At 35.2% G+C, this 26,320-nt stretch overlaps 1 protein-coding gene across 1 annotated transcript in view; it reads right to left on the minus strand.

Annotated features, from left to right (window-relative positions):
- LOC135846233 (putative glutathione-specific gamma-glutamylcyclotransferase 2) overlaps nucleotides 1–26,320 on the minus strand; it is a 232,342-nt gene that overhangs the window by 139,198 nt on the left and 66,824 nt on the right. Inside the window, exon 3 of the mRNA XM_065365210.1 lies at nucleotides 9,287–9,380. Coding sequence (XP_065221282.1) covers nucleotides 9,287–9,380 — 94 coding nt within the window. The remainder of the gene's footprint in view (nucleotides 1–9,286; nucleotides 9,381–26,320) is intronic.

Below are 26,320 nucleotides of genomic sequence, written 5' to 3' on the forward strand. Positions count from 1 at the left end.
TGTAGCTATCCTCCAACTATATTCGTTCACAAAAAAAATTCATCTCAAACACGCGCTGATGCAGAATTTTTCTCATAAAGAACGCGTTTTTTGGGCCCCTTGGCTGAGTGAGGAGGGGGGGGGGAGTGGGGGCGGGCTATGGAACCAAAATTATTTTTATGGGGTACTAAATATACCCTGCGAGTTTTATCTAAATCCGAGGTTGAGGGCATTTTGATTATCTTAAAGGGGGAGGGGGGTACCCTTTTTGAAAGTTGACAGTTAAAATTTCAAAATGATGACTCTTTTAAGTGGGAGCTACCGTTTAGAATTCTGATAAAATTTCCGTAGATGCACCTTTTGATGCTTTTCCAAAATATTCAATTTTCGAAGTAGGATCGATCTTTTATTGAAAAGGAGAGCACCCCCTACCTCAAATTTGAACAAAACGTTCAAAAAAATCTGGGGCATGTGATATATCGAATTGTATGTTTTCGGTGACACTGAACACGAATATGACGTCATATTTTTGATTAGACCCCATCCACGGTCCCCAGCACCTCCCCAAATAGAGTTAAAGTTCAAAAAAGTGTTTTCTTCATGCGACACATGAAATAATATGTTTTTGGTGACGCTGAACACGAATATGACGTCAGATTTTTGTTTGGACTCAACCCACGGCCCTCAGTTAGGCTTCTACTTATTTGAGAAGGTTCTAAGGGCCATGGATGAGGTTAATTTGAAAAACTAAGGCTATATTTTTGTTTAGCGATATCGAAAATATGCTATGTATTTCATGTGTCACACGAATGAAACCATTTTTTTGATTATTACCCCCTTTGCGGAGGTGCTGGGGGCCGTGGATGGAGCCCAACCAAAAATCTGACGTCATATTCGCGTTCAGCGTCGCCGAAAACATACAATTCGATGCATCACATGTCCCAGATTTTTTTTGAGTTTTGCCCAAATTGGGGGGGGGGGTGCTCCTCTTCCATCAAGAGATCCCATCTCGAAAATTACATTCATTTGAAAAAGCAACAAATGGTACATCTGTGGACATTTTTTCAGAATTTTAAATGGTAGCTCCTACTTACAGCGCCATTTTGAAATCTGAACTTTCAACTTGAAAGTTCAACTCTAACTTTTGAAAATTTCAAAACACTTATAAAATTCAAAATGCAATTCCTTTTTGAACTGTGAAATCAGTCTTGATCAAAGTATCATAGCTTTGGAGGCATTCGCTGCTGAAGTTGAATACCTCGACACAATGTGAAAATAATTGAAGCCCACCCCCTTGAGTGGGGCTGGGACCAAACTGAATGCGAGATTGTAAACAGAATTTGAGCGAAATCGAAGGACATGATTCAAAAACGTTGGTCAAATTGAGGCGGAATGACCTTTTTTCCATAAGTTTTTCAAAATTTAGAAAAGTTGGACTTTGTACCTATTAAGTAATTTTGATAGTACTATGTGCATTATTTTACTAGATATTATGCGAGGGGGGAGGGGAGCAAAAAATTCATAACCACAGCATGAAAACACCCATTGAACCGATTCGTGAAAAAAATCACCAGCACATTAAGGTAGATACATTGCTACATTCCAATAAATCAAACTCGAACTTTCTCCAGTAGCCTCAGATACAAATGAATTTTTATAGAATCATTCAAAAGTAACTTTGTGAGCCATCAAAATGGGCCAAAATTTGATGAGAAAATCAGAGATTTCAACAAACATGTTCTTTGAGCATTTTCTGAAGAATTCAGAGCTCAAAATTGGATCATAATTAATAGTACGTAATTTTGAAAGTGTTTTTGATCTGTCAAAATGGGTTGAACTTTCGTGAGAAACAAAAATATTTCGACAAAAATGTTTTTTGAGCACCTCCGCAGAATTTAAAGCTCAAAATTGGGTCCCACATTTCGATATTTTGAAAATCAAAAATTTCAACAAAATGTTTTTTGAACAATTTCGTGAAGAATTAAATCTCAAAATTGGGTCATAATTTTTGGAGTACTTGAAAAAGTTTGTGCAAACGGTAAGTAAAAATGCATAGAATTAATTGGTTAAAATTTCTAATAAAAACTTTTTTTGGGCATTTTTTAAGATTATAGTCATGCAGCCTATCAAAATTAGTTAAAATTTCAGGAGAAAATTAAGCATTTAAATATATTATCCAAGTTTTTGTTGAGAATTTCTGAAGAATTTTGAGCTCAAAATTGGGTTACGATTTTAGGGATTTTTAGCTTAAAAAGTCGATTTTCGAGAATGACCGAAGAATAAAAAAACAGTCGATCAGTAGATTGAGATAACTGGACTTTCTCTTCACATGATTTTAATGAGTCACATGGAGATTTTACGTAACTATCCCAAAAATTTACAACTTTGATGGGCATTATTGAAGTAATTTTATTAGGTAATATTTATGGTCTCGAAAGATATCTTCACATCAATTCGAACGATGTTTACTCCTCCTCAATCATTTTCACCCCTTCTGAACATTTATACATCAATCACATGAAATTAATTGATAATTTATGCCTTCAATTTTCAATATTTACCCAATTTTAGTAAAATTATTGCCATTTCGATTGCTTTATACGTAGATAGGTACAGAATATATTTTCATTCAAAATCAAGATTTTTCTCAAAACCTTCATATCTCTTATCTCTCAACATCCAAACAACCACGCACACCAAGTAGACAGCTACCTTCACGTCGTCGTCATTTTCATCGAGTAATTGAAGAAAAAACCGACTCAGTTTGCCCAAAAAAAATCCAGCCATTACGAGCAATTTGAACCCAGCACCACCCACATTCTTCCGAATTATATTTTAATGTCGTCCATTCACTCGGTGCTTTCGTTGCATTCGGGTATACATATAAATGCATCGTTGTCGTTTAAATCGCTCGTTTTCCATAAGCAATAGATAATACGAGTATGTCCTACGACTACGTATACTACGTGATTTGAATTCTATTTGAGTTAATCGTAAGTTCAGAAAACGCGACAATTTCGTAGGATAGACTCATTCATATGTTAGGTATAAAATGTTTCATCCTATGGAGTGTGGCATACTGTACTGAGGTGTGCTCCTTTTGGCAAATATGAAAACAGATCATGCCCTAGCGTGGGTTCAGTAAAAAGAGCAAACTGATTACGATGCGATGGAACGTACTCGTACCTTGCGTCGTACGATTATTATAATAGGTACTTAGACGACGTACTCTATACGTAGCAAGCAGACGTACTTGTATCTGAATATACATATACGAGATTTCAAACATCGATAAGCGATGAATAAAAAAAAATACTACGTACAATACAAGATACATAGTACCCCGCAAATCTACCAGGTAGTTATTCGCATCGGTCGTACGTCTCGTAATTATAATTCCGGCACGTCCGTACGCCCCCGTCGCGGTCATTACGAATTAGAGAATCCGCATATATATACGGTACATCTTCGCATACCAGATAGATACACCGTACACATAGTACGTAAGGGCTCAGGGGATCCAAACATCATCAGCGCATTTTTAAAGCCCTGGCAACAAACTAGATCGTGATCGGCGACTCGTCACCTTTGACCTTATCCGGTTACATAATCTCATACACACGGCGACTTCCAACTCCAATTCTAAACAAATCGCATCCAAACGGTTCGGCACGCCATTTCCATAGCACACATACGACTATACGTATACCTAGCCTAGGTATACACGAACGTGCTGCCAGAGTACATCTTCATATACCTACGTACATACGCATACCTTATCTTCGATTTATAAAGATAATACGAGTAATACAATGCAAGTAGAGATTCCTTTTCGTATCGAATAGGCTGGTGCGGGGTCATTTCGTGTCAATTCAGCCCATTTTTGACCTTGGCTTCCTCCTTGATTCCATACTCGAACAATTCAAAATCTTCAAACGCCTCATAGGCACGAAATAACTACCACTTCCCTACCCAATGACCCCCTGGTCAAGGGACCAAGGAGCTTAGGAGCAACTTCATTGATGATTTGCAGTAATTATAGTCCAGCATATGACAATAGGAATAGTGGCACCTCCCTCCACTGAGGCAATTTTTTTCTTAAAGGGGACATCCTGAGGAACATTTTAAAGCAAACTTGTCAAAAACAAAAGTTGGCCCTTCTAACAAAATGGTGGCCCCAAAATTTCGAGTGCATTTTTCGATTTTAGGTAAAATTTTGACAATCGAATTTACTTAACCCAAAAATGAGGAGACAAATCAAAATTTCACCAAATTGACCTAAAAATCTGAAATTTGGGATATACCCTATTTTCGACCAGCCAAATCGATTGAAAATGGTTTCAAACCGTTTTGACCAGTTTTGAGTAGCGTATTGATATTGAAATTAGTTCTCGAAGTGAATTTCGGCTTTATAACTCCATTTTTTGATGAAATTTTATGGAAATTGCAAGTTTCAAAAATCTGCTGGAGGCTCCAAAATGGCTTGAACCCACCTGCAGTCGACTCGATAGCGTGATGAAATTAGAGTACTGAGTGAATTTGGGATGTCCAGTTCAGCTTGGTAAAATTTTATGGAGATTTCAAGCATTGGAAAATCTGCTGGAAGCTCCAGTGATTTTCAAAAAATCACTGGAGGCTCCAAAAAGACTTGAAATCTCCCTGCAGTTGACTTCACAGCGTATTGAAATCAGTTCACAGAATGAATTTCGGATTTCAAACTTGATTAGATGTTTTGTGGAAATTTCAAGTTTCAAAAATCTGCTGGAGGCTCCAGAACTGCTCAAAACGCCCTAAACCAGTTTCCAATCGATTTGGCGGGTCGAAAATGGAGTACATTCCAAATTTCAGATTTCTAGGTCAATTTGGTAAAAAATTTAATTTTTTTCTCATTTTTGAGTTGACTTGCATTTGACTTTCAAAAATTCACCAAAAATCGAAAAATGCACTTTAGCACTTGAAATTTTGGCTGATGATAGCCCGTTTGAAAGTTTACAAAAAATTTACTCAATATATCATATTTTTTCACAAATCACGATCCACCCTAAAAAGTACACACAACTTGAACTCAACTTTCAGCTCGACAGTGTGAAGAGTGAGATCAAACTCGACCACTCATCGTCTAAAATCGAGCAAACCCTCATCGTAATAAAACGCGAAACGAAAGATGAAGCGAACTATCCACTATCCAGTATCCACTATGGGAAAAAATATGCAACGAATAATTTGCAGTGAAAATGTCCATACAGTCTTGAGCCGCGCCGGCGGCAATCATGACCTCAGCTTGAACGGAACCGCGGCCGCGCGCGGTAATTGGCCCTTGAAAATAAGATTATTCTGCACATTCATCGCGCATAAATAGCATACATACATACAACACAGGCCAGCCGATGAGTCGCAGCAGCCGAGAGTAAAGTTAAACGCGCGTATATAATACATACAAAGAGGGACAGATAGACAAGACAGAAAAGAGAGGCGGCCGGATTCGGGGGACGCGTACCTTATTAAAAATATGTTACAAACTAGATTTTTCACACAATCATCGCGTAACTCCTCTTCATTTCATCTCTCTTTTCTTCTCTCTATTATTAATTCTTCCTTTCTTTCTTTCTTTCATGAAAAATCAAACGTAAAACGTTGCGCCGTGCTGTCGATTACTCGCGCCGATAACCGGTTTCGCGACGGGCGCACGACTGCCCGGATACGACGAGATAAGGATGAGCCAGATCCCAGATCCGATCAAGTACTCAACAAATATGCTATGTTGAAGAATAATTTGAAAAAAAAAATCATCATTCTCGTTGCATTTTATATGTTTGTTCAAAACTAATTCACGCAGTGGTGATAAGTATTCCAGATTCAATCTTCAGTAAATATTATTTGAGAACTCCTGAAATTCCTTAAAATATAGAACCATACATCCCCCAGTCCCCCTCTCTCCCAATCACAAAATATTCTTTCCATTCAAATTTTGAAGATTTTCCCTTGCCAATGAAGAACTACTCAAAGGAGCCCGCATAAGGATCTACTGCACGCCCCCGCCAAACCTCCGGGACAACTTTTTTCTTAAAGGGGGCGTCCTAAGGAACATTTCTAGTCCTTGGCCTCAAAAAAAAAGGGGGACCCTACTTACAAAATGGCAGCTACTTTGATTGACAGGTCAGCCGAAATAGCAGATTTTACGTTCCAACATAGGTAGGACTTGCACGAAATTTTTTAAACCGTACAAAGGTACGTAGATCGAAAGAGCAGAAAAAAATCATCACTTGTCAAAATTTCATTTCTAAAGTGCCTTTTTTGATTTTTGGTGAATTTTCAAAAATCAAATTTTGGCCAAAAATGTGGGAAAAAATCAAAATTTTACGAAATTGACCTAGAAAGCTGAAATTTGGGATGTAACCTATTTTTGAGCTGTCAAATTGATTGGAAACTATAACATATTTCAAACCGTTCTGAGCAGTCCTGGAGCCTCCAGCAGATTTTTGAAACTCGAAATTCCCACAAAATTTTATCAAATGGAGTTGGAAAGCCAAACTTCATTCTGCAAACTAATTTCAATACGATACGTAGTCGACATTTTTTTGGTCATGTTTCCTTTTTTTAAAAGTTTTTTTTTGGGAAGTGGGGAGGGAGGGGATTATTGCATTTTTTGTGATGTTGGAATATTTTTGATAAAAAAAACAAAACTCAATCAAGATGTTCTCTCTTTTGAAGAAATGATTTTCCTTCACTTTTCTCGGTTTCCAGACCAATTTATCCAATTATCGAGACCCCTCAAATTTGCTCAAACCAGGATTCTTTGCGGATAAAAAATTAAAAAAAATATACATCCTAAAATTACAAAGCTTGATTGAGGAAATGAAAAAAGTAATTGGATAGTTATTATGACAAAGAACAGAATTTTTTTAACACGACAGAAAAAAGGGCTCTTTGTTAATTTTATTTTTCTAATAATTTTGGCAAAAAAATGATATTTTGGGCTAAAAACAGTACTTACTTTTTGACCATTTGGCAAAAAAAAAAACAAAAAAAAAAACGAGACTATATCACAAGGCAATTTTGGAAAACCAAAACTATTTTGGCAAAACTTAGGATGACAAAAAAAAACAGTAGGTATGTTCCTTCAATTTTTATCAACAAACAGGTCTTTTATACCGAAATAATTTTGGAAAAGAGGAACTTTTTATACAACAAGGCAAAATTGGATGTCCAGGAAAAAAACTGGAATCGTTTACCGATTTCGGCAAATTGGAACTTTCTCCCGGTTTGGGTAGAAGTAATCTTCGTGAAAAACGGGAACAGAAAAAGGGCTTTTTATCGTATTTCAGACGGAAAACATAACAGAACCTTTTGAGAAATTTTGGCAAACTAAGGCAACTGTCATAAAACAGGTTTTTTGACAAAAATCAAGCTCTTTCGACAATTTTGACGAAAATGAAACGTTTTGTCAATTTTGACAGAAAACAGAGACTTTTTTTTAGTAATTTTGGCAGAACATTGGATTTTTACTTATTGCAAATATAGGCAAAAACATGCTTTTGTTAGTATTCTTGTCAAAAAAAAAAGCAGGACATTTATTACACAATTTTTTTTCTTCTAAAAAAAAAATCACTTTTTAGACAGCAAAACAAAAATTGATTGAAAGTTCACGCAAAAAAACTTGAAATTGCTTAGCTATTTTGGCAAAGACAAAACAGTTTTTTTTTTTGATAAAAATTAGAAGTTTTGACAATTTTGAAAAAAAAAATGAAACCAACCTTCTGTCGATTTCACCAAATTACAGATCAATACTTTTCGGATGATTAGATAAAAAATGCGGAATTTCTCGTCAATTTTGAAAAAAAATCAGGACTTTTCAACAATTTTGGAATAATTGGGACTTTTTGACAATTTCGGTATATTTTTCAAACTAAATCCAAAAAAGTTTAAAATCATTCGAAACGCGAGAAAAATTCTCAGCCAATAAAGTTGAAAATCACGTTCAAGTTCACGAAATCATATCAACGTTTCATCAAAAAACAAACCAAAAATACAAAAAAATAATTCCAAAAAATGTTGGAAAAAATTGAAAAAACTGAAAAAAGCATAAAAATGTTGTTGAAAAAATTATCAAATTGATCAAAAAATGTTGAAAAATTTGAAAAAGAAATCGAGAAGAAAACGAAAAATTTGAACAGGCCTTCGGTCTAAAAAACATATCTTCGTCAAAATTGTGAAGAAATTGTCGAAAATATCTACGAATGTGAAAAATATGTTACCAAACTTGCCAAAATGAGAATCCATAAAATAAGTAGGTTGTTTCTGTTTCAGAATAAAATCATAAAAATTTTTAATTTCTCTAAAACCCATGAAAATTGATTGAAAATCCCCCTATTTTCAAAAACATATGAATAAATAAATAAATTAATTTTTGGTGGAAATAAGTATAGGACAAAAAAGTTGACATTTTTCCAATACTGGAAATCAAAACATTTTACTGGAGGCTTCAGAAGTGCTTCAAACCATCATTAATTGGTTCAGAAGCTTCAAAATGGAGCATACCACTCATGTTTCAGATTTCAGCATTCAACCTCAATTCAATTCAATTTTGATGACTTTTCATGCTAAATAAGCCAAATATGAATTCTTGAAAATTCGTCAAAAATCGAAAAATAAAATAAAATTTTGTTCCTAAAATTTTTCACGAACTCCCTTTCCTCCTCTTGCCCGGTCTCTGACAGTGACCCATTTCTCGATCCAAAAATCAACAACAGGTGAACCAAAATCCGTCTCCTTCATACATCCATCTTTAACGTAGAAAAGTTTAAAGCAAGGCACCAAACCAACCACAATTCAAACTACACCATGCTGAAACACCCTCGTTTACACGTACTCTTTACACAGAATTTTGACAAAATACCTCAATTACCCCGACTCTAATCTTTTATCGGGTACTAACGACCCTTCTTTACATTTCCGAACAGATACGAGAGCAGATACGTATACCTTAAAATACGTATCTATTGGCATTAACGCCACATTTAGGCAAACTTCCAACATCCGACACTATCTTACGTAAACAACAACAAACGATTAAGCCTTTTTTTTTCGCTTTTCCTTCCTCTTCTTATGCTCGCCCATCAAAATAAATAAAACTCAATTAACGCGCTACTTAAGTTAATTTAACAAAACACACCCCAGCATATGCAACGTCTCTGTTACATACTTACATATAAGGTAGAGGTAAAAGCATACTCGTACAAGAGAGACTGCTTCTTGTCATCATGCAGAGCGAAAGAAGAAGAAAAAAAGCACACCGTGCAGTACTTACCACTAACGGGTTCGCGGTCTGTGATGCTCGCTGGGGTATCTCTATGGTGAGAAAAAACCACCAAACGCGAAAAAAAATCCTTCGTAACGGTAACCTGCGAAGCAAAAAAAAGAAACCTTCATCAATTAAAGGCACGTTTTTAACTCGTCCTCCTTTGACACACGACATCGTCATTTCATAGTACAAATATACAGGACTACCCCAACCGTAATGATCTTGTTTTCCGCAAATTGACCTCAACAATGTTGGTCCATTTACGAGTAATAGGTATACGAGCTCTGCATCACAATGAGTATCAGCAATCTGCATACAGAAGGGTTAGTCAGCCTGAAAATGCTCGCGATATCTCTTTTAACGACCTTTGTCTGGGTTCTGGGTTTACTTCAGATATTTCTGTTTCCACCAACATATAATGGCTAAAAAAGTCACCTTATGGTTCACTTATCGCGATATATGTACCGCACAGTTCGAAGAATTGATTTTTCCACAACATCGCATCGTCGATTGAAAAATTACCCATTTTGTTAATTTTATTCGTATTAATCATCAACGTGTGTAGAGGTAGGTACATATAACGGGGTATACGATCAGGTGGCAGTGGCACTGTCGGCGGCGTCATCGTCAGCACTCTTGTTCCATATACCAGACAAATGAATGAAGACACCAGCATGATGAGGATGTTGACTACCTACTCTCTGCGGTGCGCTGTCCCCTTGTAAAACCATTACCGTCATATCGTTTCTTTGAAAACTTAATAAATCGACGATTCCGAGCAGCCAAGGTTTCTGATGTAATGACCCATGTAACCACATGTCCAACCCTCCCTTATTGCATTTTAATTTCGTCCACAAAGCAACACAAGAGTAATCAAACACTAGCCAAGATGTACAAATTACGACATTGTCGTCGATTTGGGTGGTGATGAGAGTGACGTAGCTCAACACAACACAACACACGGTGGCACATACCGCCACACAGCATAGAATACAAAAGGATGAAAAAAAATCATCGTTCGAAGGTTAAAAAATATGACTACAACATACATTCGTATATACAGCAGCAACAAACGCAACGCAACAAAGCATCGCGCCAACAGACCGATAATCGTAATGGAGAGTTAAGTGACAGAGTAATAGATGCGGTGACGGATATACTGTGGCTGAGTACACAGACACAGACACATACACCTGCCAAGCCATGGCTTCTGTGCCTTGACTTGGGCCGGCAGGTTGATTGAACTTGAGAGACAAACTCATCTGAAAAGTTTTCATTGTCGTGTATTATTTAGAAAGAGAAAGAGAACAACATTGATTCGAAGAAGAATAATTGGACATCCAATATACCTATATACTAGATCGCCAGGCAATAGGTACTTCTGCTTAAGTCCGTATAGCATATCTATCTGTTTCTGCTGTATATACCTCTTCGATATACTATAAGATGATACATAAAAAGAATGCGTATCTAATACGTTTTTCTTCTCTTCAATTCACGCTTCGATATTTCTGATTTGTTTGTCTGTAGTTGTTGTTGCTCCATCGCGTCGTTACTATACGAGTATTAAGTATTCTGCGTCTTTTTCTATACGTATATCTGGACCAAGCGTTCAATATCTATAGAATAAATCTATTTGGCTCTCTGTTTGATTCCTTCTCGTTGTTCGTCTTCTTCTTTTTATTTTTCTTCTGCAATTGAAACACATACACACAAACTACTACTACAACAATAACTCCTGCATCTGTTTGTGGTACTTCTAGTAGAGGAGCTCAAGTACACTGCCACTGTGTTGAGTGTGTTTCTTTAGCTTCTGTTTTGTTTGCACCATACACTATCATAATGTATATTCAATAATACCTGTAGTCCGGCATAGATATGACAATAAGAATATTTGCACCACCCCACCCCCCCCCCATGGTCTGTGACAACATTTTTTTTGAAGGGGACATCCTAAGAAACATTTTAAAGCAAACTTGCCAAAAAAAAAAAGTTGACCTTTCTAACAAAATGACAGCTATTTTGATTGATAGGTCAGCCGAAATCTTAGATTTTATACTTTCCAACATTCGACTCGCAGGAAATTTTCTGAATTGGACAAAGCTAGATCAAAAGAGCATGCGAAAATTCATCACCAGCCAAAATTTCAAAAGCTAAAATGCTTTTTCCGTTTTTTGGTGAATTTTTGAAAATCAAATTTAAACCAATAATGAAAAAAAAAAATCAAAATTTGACCAAATTGACCTGTTAAAAAGCTGAAATTTGGGATGTCACCTATTTTTGACCTGCCAAATTGATTGGAAACTGTTTCAAACCATTTTGAGCAGCTCTAAAGCCTCCAGCACATTTTGGAAACTTGACACTTCCACCATCAAATGACGTTGAGAATCCGAAATTCATGCTGCATTCCAACTTAAACACGATATCAAGTCGATTGCTGGTGGGTTTAAATCATTTTGGAGACTCCAGCGACTTTTAAACAATTCTTGAAGCTTCCAGTAGATTTTTGAAACTTGAAATTTTCACAAAATTTCATCAAACGGAGTCAATATTTTTTCGTTATTTTTATCAAAAAAGTGTGCCCCTCCTGTTTCGCAACATTTCAGTAAATAAGAAACACTTTTGGTCAATTTTTGACCAAAAAGCAAGATTTTCACCATTTCAATCACAGGCAAGACATTTTGGCAATTTTTGGCAAAAAACGAGACTTTATACAGCCAGCAGTTTTTTTGAAATTTTATTGCAAAAAAGCGACCATTTTTTTTTAGAAAATTTTGCCAAAAAACGAGACTTTTTGGCTATTTTGACAAAACATGAAACTTTCAACTATTTTTAGCAGAAAGCGAAACTTTGACAATGTTATGTACCAAAAGACAGAAATTTTCAACAATTAGTGGTTGAACTTTTTACAGATTTTCATTATTCAGAAAAAATAGAGACTTGAGCAATTTTTGGCAAAAAACAGGGCTTTTTGGCAATTAAAAAAAAAACTTCCGAACAAATTTTCAAAAGAGTGAAGCTTTTTGGAATTGATTTTTTGCAAAAAAAAAAAAGTGATAGGTACCTACATTTTAGAAAGTTTTGACGGGGAAAATGATTTTTAGAAAATTTTAATAAAAACCAAGACTTTTGCTATTTTTGACAAAAAACAAAACTTGGGACAATTCAAGCAAACAATTATTTTTTTTTGATAATTTTTGGCGAGAAATTAGAAATGAAGCGAAATTTTTTTCGCTATTTTGGTAAAAAGCGAAAAATATTGTCAATTTTTTGACAAAAAGTAAAACTTGAGACAATAATTTTAGCAAAAAGTAGACAAAAAAGCGAAAAGTTTGGCAATTTTTTTAGCAAAAAAAATGAAGCGTTTTGCTATTTTTGACGAGAAAGTGAAGATTTTCTTGGTTTAAAAAAAAAAAATTTTTTCAGAAATTATGGTAAAAAGCAAAAATTACAAAATAGTCAATTTTTGACAAAAAGTAGAACCAGAGCCAATTTCAGCAAAAAACAGGACTTGAAACATCTGAGAACCATTTAATAAATTTTGAATATCTTCTCTCAATAAATTCCTCTTCCTCCAAATATTTAAATAATGTTCCTGCCAAAATTGCAGGAAATCCTGATTTTTTGAGAATGGAAAAATTTTGTGCCAAGTAAATTCACATCAGATTCCCCTCCTTCCTCTCCCCTTCCTCAAGAACTTGGAATATATTTTTCAAAAAATTATCTGAAATTTTATTTCTTTTTCTTGCTACAATTTTTGAGTTTTTACTCCTTCATTTATTCATTTTTGTTGAAAATAAAAAAATTGTACGCCTCGAATTTCAGAGAAAATCCTTTCCCCTAGCCCTTGCAACCGTTTAAAAATTTAAACATTTCCAGCGATATTGAAATTTTGTCTGAGATAAATTTTGAGAACCCTTCCTCCCTCCCTCCTCTCCACAAAAAAAAAAAAAAAAAACGATACACTCGAAAATATTTTGCACCAAAATCCTTGCTATTTGCCAAAATTTTAAAAAATCTTGTTTTTATATTTTCAAGTCTAACTTCAAAATTTGGTATTTACTTTATTGTTTTTTTTTGTCAAAATTTCTGTTTTTCTTTCTTTTCTTCATTTTTTTTGAAAATGGCAATGTTTTGTCGCAAATAAATTTATATCGGATCTTTTCCCCCTAACAAATCGAAACATTTGAAAAAATTATCTGAAATTTTCTATTTTTTGTCTCGTTGTTTTACGAGAATTTTGATTTTTTTCTTTTTTTTCTAGTTTTCTTCAATCAAAGGTATACCAGAATCTATTTTCTTCTTTTGTCAGAATTGTGATTTTTTTTCTACTTTTGTCTCGAATAAATTTTTAGCACATCTTCCTCTCCCCCCTCACCCCCACCAGAACTTGAAACATTTTGAAAAAATGACCTGGTTGAAGTCCTGCTTTTATGCTGTGTTAATTTTGTAGAAGTTTTAACTTCGAGCCCTCGCAATCAACGCTCATACAGAAACACTTTCTTAGAAATACCATCAATCCCAGATTCCTATCATGCTTAGATAGATAGGTAAAGGTATCAATATTATCTCAAGCACATAAAGGAAATCTGCACCCATAGACTCGATTTTTTTCCTATCCCATTTTATTTTTCATAAAAAAAATAATTGTTACCAATCATCAAAGGCACACGTCGCACGTACGATTCACCGCACATTGCATTCACTCCCTGTATACCTCATCCTACCTCGGCTACTCTCAAAGATGGCAATTATGTACATTGTTCCAGTTCTTCTGAAGCTGGTGTTGGTGTATTCTTTTGGATTTTCAAATATCGCCGAATTTTAAGTTCATTCAAGAGTCACGTAGTACTGTAACCTGCAAAGGTGACTCGATTGTACGGAGATAATTTAACGACGACTATAGCGACGCGACGACGTTTTGAGCTTCTCTTTTATCTGACATCTAATCGCGTTCAAGGCGTGCTTATTCCTTATAAATGTAGGTACCTAGATGAACGATAGGTACTTATTCATCATTACAAGTACCAAGTACAAACGATTATAAGGGAATACCTTCGCGTCTGGACACATTGATTTTATAATGTTGAGTGTCGAGTAGCAAATTTCAAGATGAATGGAACTTTTCCAAAGCATAGATAATTGTCTTTTTGGTGAGTTTCTAATTATCAAGATATTGGATATTTCTAGAGGGAACAGACTAGAAAAGTCTTTTTAAGAATACTTGCTAGACTTTCAAAGTACCTAGACCCACCTATATCTTCTTCAGTTGAAGTGAGAATATATTTTTCAACAAGATCAAGTACCTATGTCTGGACAACTCGATGTACCGAGGATTTTCACAATCCTTGCTTCGTTGACAGAATTTCAAATGGTTTTTTCTTAAAATTCTATTCAACTCGAGGTAAAATTGAAAATGAAAATCCTAGCAACCGTTTCAGATTAGTTTTCGTATCTTTGTTTAAAATTCATCCCCTCCCCGCTCCCAGACGACGAAGTACAAAAATTGATTTATTTTAATTAGTACGCCGCGGAAAGGTTACGAGGACTTGGATTGCAGTTGCGATTCGTAAAATTAAGTTTAGTCGACAGATTGAAATGAAATACCGCAGCGTTTTTGCAGAATATGAAGAGAAAAATTATACAATTATGTTAATTCGACGAATAAATAATTAAGCAGAAAAAGAAGAAGGAAAGATTATACGAAAATGAAATAATCCTTTGACCTAAGTAACTTTTGATTTTGAAGTGGGGGTTGGAAGAGGATAAAATTTGAAAATTTGTAAGAAAAAAGTGATAGCTCGTGATTTACATAATTTTTTTATTTTTATTGGCAGCTGCATCTAATAATGCGTTACCTCGGTGGTCAAGCTGTGTGCGTCATCGTCATCTTCGTCGGTTTACTGCATAGAGAAAGTAGCCATGTGTAATGATTGGATGATACGTATCGAATCTGGCCAATGAGACGGCTGCCTAATAAACCTCCTCTGTGTTATAACAATACCGCGTGTAATTATATCGATATACGCGTTATCGTATCTACGCGAAAGTAGGGGATTTATCGGATTTATACGCACACTACCTTATGGCTGTGGCTTGTTCAACAATGTGATGTTTGAGACGATTCATATACCAGAACTCGTAGTACATTTAGGCTTTAATAAACCTATTCCGAAAGACCTAAAAAGCCCCCCCAATATCGTATAGGCATAAAAGGTGCGAAGAATACACGTATTTTTCATACTTAACGTAAATTCTGTCGAAAAGATGAATGAAAAGAGCGATACGCGATGATTAATAATTTATTATAAAAGGTTTCTTTTTTTACCATGTAAGATGAAAATTTCGCCCCGACGAGAGAAACAATAAAATGAAAAAGAGCTGGAATTCCCCGACGACGACGTAGTAGAAGGGAGGACGAGTTAGGGTATTAGAAAAGGGTGTTAGCGAGTTGTGCTTTTTTCTGCCTTTTCTACGAGTCGACGCGATGAAAGCGAGAAGTGATTTATAATATTTATGATGTGTTTTTTTTTCTACGTGTATTCTGCGCTTTATTCTCTCGACAAAATGGGGCTTTTTTTTATTTGATCGTCGAGTGATTTGATATTTTCATTTTTTTTTATTATTGTGTTGCTACTACACGTTTTATGAAGGGTGAGATGTCGTGTATCTTTTTTACTTTTGGAGAAAAAAATGAGTTGGGGTAGGGGGAGATTGTTGTACATATGTAGCTGTTTTTTGAGGTGTTTTATTTTTGAACGTGCTCTGCTCTTTCTTATTGGATGTAATTTTGAAGGAGTAGGTTTTTTTTTCAATTCGTGAACCAGCAAGGATTTGAAAGTCCATGGTCTTGAATTTTAGAGTATATTTCTGAAGAAACACTTCAAACCACAGAAAGATTTCAAAAGCTCTATTTTTTGAAAAATTCGAAAAATAATGTTATTAGGTAAATTAGGGGATGATGTTGAATTATGTTTTTTTTTTTGGTATTGAAACAAGTCAAAAATTCGAATTAGATATCTATCATCACCATTTTAAAAAAAGAAAAGAAAGAAAAAACTACCTAGCCCTACTCATTTTTCAACAAAAAAATGAAAAAATAACTTACTTATCATCTGATTAGGAATCCTTTTGATGTGTTGTAAAATTCGTAAAAATTACTCAAAACCATCTGCAAAATTTCAATCTCACGAACAAGAAAAAAAAAATTTTTTTTTAATCGAAAAAAAAACAGTTACTGATAAATCCAAAGGAAATTTCGGACCATTTAAAAATAGGTAGGTATACTTCGACACCAAATTCAAAGTGCTGAATTTCATTTGGCGATTTTTGCTGAATTTTTGAAAATTCATACCATGGCCTGCTTTCCACGAGAAAATGAAAATTTAATTAAATTGAGGTACACAAGAAAGATAAAAAGGTTTGTACCTTATTTTCGGTCTCCTAAATCGATTGACGATAGTTGTAAGTTGCTATGAAGTCTTCAGCTGATTTTCAAATTGTGTATTTTTGGAAAAATAGTAGTAAAAAGGTCAATACGAAAGACAGTTGTAAACTCGGATACATCTACCCACCATCTTTTCGACCCTTTTGGTCGATGTGTGCATTCAGAATCCGTTTCTGCTAGTTCAAATATTCAATATTTATTCTGCAGTGAGTGCAGTGACCTTTTGAGAATATAATTTTAAAAAATTTATCTTTCGCGAACGCATCATCATACAAAGTTGAAATTTAGTTCAAAATCGATTTGTGATAGTTTCGAGTCGTTTTGGATGTTTTCTGCAGATTTTATAATTTTTCAGCTATCAAGAAATTGACACAAAATAAAATTCTGCATCTACTAACTAACTCAGATTGGCCGTCTTTATGACCCTTTCAATTGATTTTGGCCACAAATTTTCCAAATTTCGTTTCTGTTTCCAAATCCTAAAAATTCTTACAAGAAGCGGTCTGAAAATCTGCTGTAAATTTATTGGGAACAAAATTTTGCAATTTTCAACAAAAAATCAAAAATTTTGAAATATTAATATTTTCAAAGAAAAGGGGGGGGGGTCGATTTGCTCAAAATGTATTTTGTTGAAAAAGGGTATTCCCGGGTAAAATAGATGAAATGCCCCTGTCCAAGGATTTTTGAAATTTTAATGAAACATTGTTGGGTGCCTTTGAAAATACCGTTGGAGCAAAAAAAAATTCCCCCACCCCACTCCCCTTGCCCACTATGGCCAAAAACGCTTTTTTCGGGGGGAAAATCACACTTCAACGAGTATTGAATAAAAATGTTTGAATTCACCCAAATTATACGGAGGAAACACGAGTCTATCAACGTGAATTTTTTCAAAATTTTTCGGACCCCCAGGAGGAAGATATTGACAAAAGAAAATTTGAAACAACCATATCTCCGAACCTAATTCTTGTACACAATTTTTTTTTTCTTTCAAAAATAAATCTGCATGAGTACTATAATTGGTATTTTTTTCAAATATTTTCTCCAGATGGGTCATCTTCAAAAACTCAGGATATAATTCTGAAATTTTGCATGCGGACCTCCAAAAACAATATAAAACCAATCAACTTCTTGAAACCTTAATTTTGGGGCAAAAGAAGATCGACAGTATGGGTATCGTTTTCATATGAATCGAACTTGCTAAACACGAATATGAAGTTAGATTTGCAGTTGGACCCTCCTAAGGGTCACATTGGGGAAGGGGGTTGCCCAAAAATTAGAAAGTTTGAACGGAAAAAAATTAAGACATTCTGCAATTTCGGGAGGAACTTCATTTATATCTTTCGATTTGTAGGGAGACGGGTTTATTGAGAGAAGGAGAACAAAATTTATTCAACTAAAAAATTTTTAATTCAATGAAAAAAATAAAAATATTGAGTTAGAATGGAAAATTTCAAACTTTGATTTAAAAAAAAGGAAGAGTAGGATTTTTTATGGTATGCAATTTTGTCTCATATTTTTTTCAAGTGGGGGAGGGGGGTGTGTCAAAATCCATTCGAGTCTGAGATGCAGGAAAATGGAAAAAAAAATCCAAGGTTTTAAAAGAAAAGGGAACAAAAGAAGTAATCTCAAAATTTGGTAAAATTTCAAACGCAAAATTTTATTTCCAATTTTTTTTTTAAATTTCGAATTCAACTCAATTTTTATGAAACAATCAAAATAAAATTAAATTAAAAACAGAATGCTTAAATTCAATTTACAAGTCTCATTTTCGACTTTCCAAAATGATTTGCGATGATTATCATTGAATCATCCTGGAGACTCCAATAGAATTTCGAATTCTAAAGCTCTTGAAAAAGAAAATATGTTAGAGTAGGACTACAAAAAAGTACATTCGAATATGCGAAAATGGATTAGAAAAATTGTAATAATTTTCCGGAGACTATACGAAGATTTATCTCGAATCTTTCTCCACAATCCATAATCCACATACTGGGTTAGGCATTTTCAGCAGGTGCTTCCCTCCACACGATTCTCGCACCAAATTCCCCTATTTCTTATACGTAATAGGCCTCAGAGGAAATACAACAGGGTACTTTGAATTTGCAAATTTCATTACTTTTCAACCATTTTGACAATTCAGCACAGCACATGAAGTACTTCTTTACACGTTCCATTGGGTCATAAAAATTGCCCCAAACGCTCGTTCCATTCCACAATTCGAATCCACGAATACGTATTAGGTGTACCTATAGTATGTACTTGTTAAACTTCGCCTCCATCTCCTCGTATCCGCAACCACTGCAAGTAGTAGATGATATAATTTATTCAACCGAGTTCGTACAGTTGCGATAAAAATCACTATTTTATTCAATCCGAACTACAGCAGTCAGTCACTCTGAGACTTCTCAAAACGCTTTAATCTCTTATTATACGTGTTATCAGATAGACTTTTTAAACAAAAACGAAGCAACTTTGCTACCAAAACTGTCTCGAATTGAAGAATCATCGGACCACCGACTATATAATTTTCGACACGCAACGAAATCCGGCACGACGATGGTGGTAATATCGAGCCATTTAATCTCACACTCGGCATAGGGAAACTTTCATCCTTAATTAAACTAATAAATAGGGTACACGTGAAGGAAAACATACATACCCAGAGTAGAGCAGAAGGGCAGAAGGCAGAGCAACAGCCACAGCCGAAATACCTCGAGTATACCTCTCTATGGTACATAGGTACCTACTCTACATAATCGTACACTTCTATACATATAAGAACATGTAGTCCGCTCCAAAATACATATCTCAAAGGTGCAAAGGAAGGCACTCGAAAACATGTAAAAAGAAGATACGCATAGTATTCGCCTGACTCGTACTTTCTACAATGAAATTCTCTGTGTATTATCGTACAACACGGGTCCAAAATCCCTGGTGTACATTTCAGCTCGTGAAATCTTCTCAGTATATCAGCAATCTTTATCAAGTAGATATAGGTATTTTCATACAAACCTACAAAGAATACAAGAAATACCAACCCGTTCGTGTATAAATCTATCTAGGCCCAAGTAAGTATATTGTTCAAGTTAAACCGTTCGGAAAGATGAGTTATTTCTTGAAAACGTCTCTTCAACTTTAATCCCTAAAGTCGACTTATTAAAAAAAAAAAAAAAAGGATTGCGAAGAGTTGTCTCTTGTCTTATTTCGCGAACGCGGTCAATTTCGCGATTCATTAATCATACAAAAGGTGCACTTGTACACCTACCAAGACGAATTTTTTATTGTTTCGCCTCGTTCAATAAAGCCTTTTTAGCCTTTACCTTTCACCCTTTCTTTTTTTCCTTTTGACTTCTAGGAAACAGTCGAGTATATTATTTTTCGCTGAACGGTATAGGTATGTAAAGGGTTTGAACCAGTTATGCTGATTGCTGCCAATGCTGCCACCTTCGTCGTTGTCGCTGCTTATTAGCCTTGTGTATACTGTATGTATATCTCTTCATCATCCAGCATCCATCAGCAACAATGTACAACCATCTATGATCTATTGCGCAGAATTTATTGTTCTGCGCCTGCGGTTGGCAACCGGTTGGTTTATGTAGCGATACAGTACGGCGCAAAAGTTCTGACATGATAGGGCCAAACCACATCCAAAGTCCTACACTTAAAGAATTTCGTTATTTTTAAAATGCGAATACTGATTGGGCGATGGCTCGATAAAAATGAACCTTTGAAAAAGTGTTTTAAAAAATTCAAAGAAAATCCTAAATGTATTATTTTTGATCGAAAGGGCCTTAGAGCATAGTAAAGAAAACATTTTCAATTTTATCGTACGTATAAGTTCACCTAAAAAAGCAATAAAACAGGAAAGATTAGATTTAATTCATATGTAAATCGTACATTGGATTTCCCCAAAAAACCAACTTCCACTTTCCAGCAGTCAAACCTGATCAAGACCAGTGCTGAGGGGTGCAGCTGAGCTAAAACGAAACCAACAGATTTTTTTCACTATTTTTATTACTAGTGACTTCCAAATTCAATTTTGACTTCAATCAACAAGAGGGGCGCGGACAAGTTTGAAATTTTGGAATGCAGATTTTTAAAATTTGCGATTTTCCACAAACGTAAATGCAAAAAAAAGTTGTGCCGAAAGTCCTCTTCCCCCTCCCAGACTGTAATTAAAACAAGAAATGGAATCTTTCACAGAAAACCGTAATGGATCTCATTAATTTCTCGCATTACGATTTTCTTGAAAAAAATCATAAAAATTCAATTCAAAAATTATACACCACAAGTAGGAAAAATAAAAAAAAATATAATTAAGTCAATGCACATTTTTGAAAATTTCCCATTTTCGTGACAGAATTCCTCATGAATGACCTTTTTTAGAAAAAAATCCCCCTTGCTCCCTTGAATAAGAAATTCCAAAATTGAAAACAAAAAAAAAAACAAAAAAAAGTTGAAGGCCACCTTTTAATGGTGGTAAAGTTACCTGCTCACAACTTTATACTTGAAGGATTATCAATCATTGATTTGAGCTATTATTCTACTAGATTTTTTTCAAGCTTTTAAAAGTCTGACAAAATGTCAAGAAGTCATAATTATGTGAAAGTTTGACACGACAATTAAAGGATTTTCTAGAAATTGTTCACAGGTAATGTGCCCCTCCCCTCGAGAAAAATTTCAAAAATATCGAAAAATTGCCATAAAAACTGAAAAAAATTTAAGAATTTGGGGAGGTAAAATGAAATTTGACAAAACCAAAAGTTTTTAAGCAATTTTGTAAAAAAAACATGTCTTTTGTTTGGCATATGCACATTTTGGACGTTTTGGCAGAAAAAAAACTCAAATTTCTTGGCAATTTCTGCAAAAATTACGACCATTTGACAATTTCATCAAAAAACTGCTTCCTGAGAATTTTGACGAAAGAACATAATCATTTTTCGCCAACTCGCCAAAAATTGACACCCTGTGACAATTTTGACAAAAAAACTTGGCAAGAACAAGGCTATTTAACAATTTTAGGAAAATTTGATCTTTTTGACAATTGTGCCAGAAATAGGCACTTTTTGACAATTTAACCAAAAATGGACACGTCTTGACTATTTTGCTGAAAATTGACGGTTTTTTATATATATCCGCCCCCCCCCCATTAACACGTTTCAACAACTTATTCAAAAATTGACACTTTTCTACTTGGGCAAAAACAGAACCTTATAAGTAAATTTGTCAAAAAACAGGACTTCATTTTGGCAATTTTGGAACAAAAATTGGAGTCAAGTCTCTTCTCCTCTCCTAGGAAATTTTAACATCATGAATCTGCTTTTTGGTTGAAGTGACTCAATGCTTAAAATTCCAAAAAGGCTTAAAAGCAAAATCTAAAAAAAAATCAGAAAGTCATTTTTTTGAAAAATTGACATAATTTTTAGCAATTTAATAACAGTAATTGTTTTTTAAGTTCTTTTAAATCTAATTTGGCAATTATTTAAAATCCCACTTGAATGCAAAAAAAAAAACAATTTCAAAGATTAGTAATTTTTGCAATTTTTTTAAAGTTTTCAGAAGTCAGATCAAATGTCCTAATTTTTGGACAACCCCTTCCCCTCCTCGAATGTGGCCCTTGGAAGGGTTCAACTGCAAATCTAACTTCATATTCGTGTCCAGAAAGTTCGGTTCATATGAAAACGATACCTACCTATATTGCCAATCTTCATTCACGCAAAAATTCGGGGAGGGGAGTTGTTTGGTTTTCTATTGTTTTTGGGGGTCCATGTGCAAAACTGCAGAATTGTGAATATCTCCCCTTTGGGGGCTAAACATTTTTGAAAAAATTCACATGACTAGACTCATATTTCTTCGCCTAATATTTTGAGAAAATTCAAAATTGCATATTCAAAAGTCGTTGAAATATGATTAGGTATCTCTAGAAAAAAATTTTTTCGCCGTGTTGTGAGCAAGGGGGTGGGGTGGGGAAAATTTCTTTGGCTTCAACATTTTTTTAAAAGATACCCAAGAAAGTTTTATTAAAATTTAAAAAATCCGACCCCGGGGGCAAAAAACATATCGATGTCAAAAGAAGACTTTTGAATCAGATAAGGCGAGAATGAATTCTTTTTGGACGTTTTGAGTGGCGGGGGGATGAAAAATGGTGGACTTCGAGGACTAAACGTGTCCTCAAAACAGAAGTGACAAAAAAGTACTGCCAATAATATACTAGGTACGCCATAAGTCACTAGTAATTCACCAAAAGTTACCAGTAATTTATTGATTTTTATTCCTAAAAATCGCCAAACAGTAATTTCACAGTGAAACTTGACTAAATGCAGTACAAATTGTGAATAAAAAAGTCGTTATAAAATGACTTAAAAACGGTGTGTATAGGTGTTAGATGAGTGCTTTGCATTACGAGGAAAACGAAAGAACATAATCAGATTAAAACACCTATACTGTCAAATTGGCGATTAGCTTCGTTAGACGCGTGACGTTATTAAACGATTAGTTTCGGTAAACTTTTCAGTTTTTTTCCGAACAGGCGAGCTGAGCCTTCGAGTTCGATACCGTTAAGGGGTTTTCCTTCTTTTCCCTATTTCTTCATCGTCGTCGATGGTGAGTTGGGAGAGAATAGTGGTAAGTTCGCGTTCACGAAGCGTAATAGTTCTTAAATGACTTTTACACGCACGTATCAAATAATTTCGAAAGAAAAAAAAATAACAGAACTAAGTATGCGACGTAAATTGAATTTCTGATTGATGCTCTAGCTTTTCGTTTATTTTCTCGTGTTTCTTGGTGGTGAAAGCGATGGGTCGTTTTTTTACCCTCAGAAAATATTGATCAAAACACATATTTCTGTTTTAGATCATGAGAGCTCCTCAGTTGTAGGTATCGATGGTCCATTTCTGTTTTTAGACTTGAAATAGCAACATGAAACTTGAACGTTTTTTTAGAGATGAGAAAAAAACGCTAATCGAAATAACTCACCTCATGCTCATTAACTGCAAAAATTTAAAGAAGGCAGGGTTTTTGCAAGGTTGGGCACTGAGCAATCTTCACCACACCGGTGTATGCATAATAAAGATGAAAATCAATTTAAATTCCAACGAAAGGGAATCGAATTTGCAATACGATGCATCGAGAAAAACATAATTAATCCGACGATTTTTTTTTTGGCCAAAAGGTCAATAGTCAAAATGAATCATAACGAACAAACACAGGTGAACGGTTAACTCAGCCAACATAGTATCGCGTTGTGTAGATACGAGTATTTGGGATATTTTAAATTATTGCGGTAGGTTCAGTGTCCGTGATGCAACAACGAGGACGCGAACAGCACGGATACGGATGATGAGTTACAACATCCTAAGGTTAATAGACATTGGACATATTATATTGTAGGTACCCTGTTGTTGTTGTTATTTTTTGCTGGAGTATTTACGATTCAAGTATAGAAATGAGAGATTTATTTTGGAGGGCAAAGCCGAGAGAAGGGTGGATTCGAACAGCGAGAATTTGTTTTTCTCTCGTCATCATAGTCGTCGTCCTTTTCGTATCTGAATCAAAATGTTTTCAAGTGCTTTCCCCATGATCATTGATTGCTTAAGTATACAATAAGAACGATTATATAGGAGTATGAGTGGGTATCTCTATTGATTGGAAATCTAAGCTATTGCTGAAATAAAGAAGTGGGTCGATTTTCGCGTCTACCTGTAACTATCAAAGCAAAACGATTTCAAGAGTTGAATAGTGAAGAATGCCAAAAAGAACAGCATAAATAAACAAAATATTGGAACAGAAAAAAGGATCCAACGATAACTGACGTATGCACTAAAATATTTTTACGTGTCTTGATAGGTAATGGTACACATATTCACCTAATTCCGGCTTCTGTCTTCATTCATCCAATTGAACGTACGTTTTATTATTTTGGAACGGAAAAAAATCTTTATTATGTGCTACCCATACTCTGGCGCTGATGATGATGATGACGATGACGACAGAGGCATCATAAGTTGCAGATGATGGGCAGTGCATCGTAAGGTAGGTATGCGATGTGCGCTAATAGAAGACGCCGAGAAAGAGAGAGAAACGCGAGAGAGAAAGAGAAAGAAATAGGAACGGAATCGCCATTGTGTACGACTACAGTGTTAAAAAGACCATCGTAGTTCAGATTAGTATGTACTTATGTATATAGAAGAACTGGAAGTGTAAAATCATTCAGCCTAATAAGGTTCCTTCGAACAAACGGTTGTATTGGTAATTGCTTATGAATTATGCGTCGGGCGGGCTGGCCGGCCGGCGCGGCGGCCCGTTTTGTCGTCTTCAGATGTCGTGTTACCGCTGCTTTGAACTACAATGTATGAACAAAACTTTAGGAAGCAGAATTTTTCACCAATTGGAATTTTTCATTTTTGATCGACGTATAAACTACAGAATTTTTTCATTTTTTTCAGCATGTAATTACCAATTAAATCAGTCGAGAAAGTCAAGAAAAATTTTAGATTTTTGACAATTTTGGCTTAAAAATCGTCACAATGATTAATTTTTTTAAAAATAGGACATGCGAAAAAAGCCCAAATTGAGAGTTTTACGGTTTGCTGAGCAATATTTGGCTGATAAAGTCTAGTACGTACAAGTATAGGAGTTTAGAATTATCATTTTATTTTCATCTTACGATTTTTAAAAAATTGTATTTATTCAATTTGCTGTGGATGTCGTTGCTCTTATTTACGCTTGCGATTTTTTTTTCGTGATATTTTTTGCTATAACACACCTTAAAGTAGTTGGTTTAAAAAAACAATCCCCGATAATTTCAAGCTTCCAACTTGAAATAATGGGGGTAAAGTCTCCTCTCAAAGGAAAGTTTTAAAACATTGATGTTTTCCGGTCAATTGAGTTGACTTGATGCTCGATCAGACATGATAATCCGGACTACTCGTAGGTCTTCAGTCTGATCCTCTGACTATCTGGCCTCTCAAGGTAATTGAAATATCGGCCTGTTCTCTTAAGGTCACTGACCTATCTTTTTAGCATCTCATGATCGTCTGTCTACCCGCCTGGCTTCATAAGGTCACAGACCTACCTATGTATATCTAGCCTCTCAGGATCGTCATTCAGCCGGGTTGTGCTCTTAAGATCATTGACCCGTCTGTCTGGCTTCTCAAGGTGTTGTCTTTCTGTTTTTCTGGGCTCTCAAGGTCACTGACCTTCAGGCATCTCATGGTCGTCTGCCTGCCAGTCTAGCCTTTCAACGTTAGTGACTCGTCTGTCTGCATTTTTAAAATCCTTCGTCTTGCTACCTAGCCTGTATGAGGTCATTGACCCATCTGTCTGGTCTCTCAAGGTTGTCTGCGTGCCTGTCTGAATTTCCAAGGTCGTCTGTCTGTATATCAGTAGTTTTCAGTGATCCATTTGTCTGACTGCTTAAAGTAGTATGTCTGCCTGTCCGGCATCTGAAGGTCATTGACCCCTCTGTCTGGCCTCTCGAGGTTGTCTGCGTGCCTGTCTGAATTTCCAAGGTCGTCTGTCTGTATATCAGTACTTTTAAGAGACCCGTTTGTCTGACTACTTAAGGTCATCAGTCTGTCTGTCTGACATCTGAA

The sequence above is a fragment of the Planococcus citri genome, chromosome 5 (assembly GCF_950023065.1).
Source record: "Planococcus citri chromosome 5, ihPlaCitr1.1, whole genome shotgun sequence".
Classification (NCBI taxonomy): Eukaryota; Metazoa; Arthropoda; class Insecta; order Hemiptera; family Pseudococcidae; genus Planococcus; species Planococcus citri.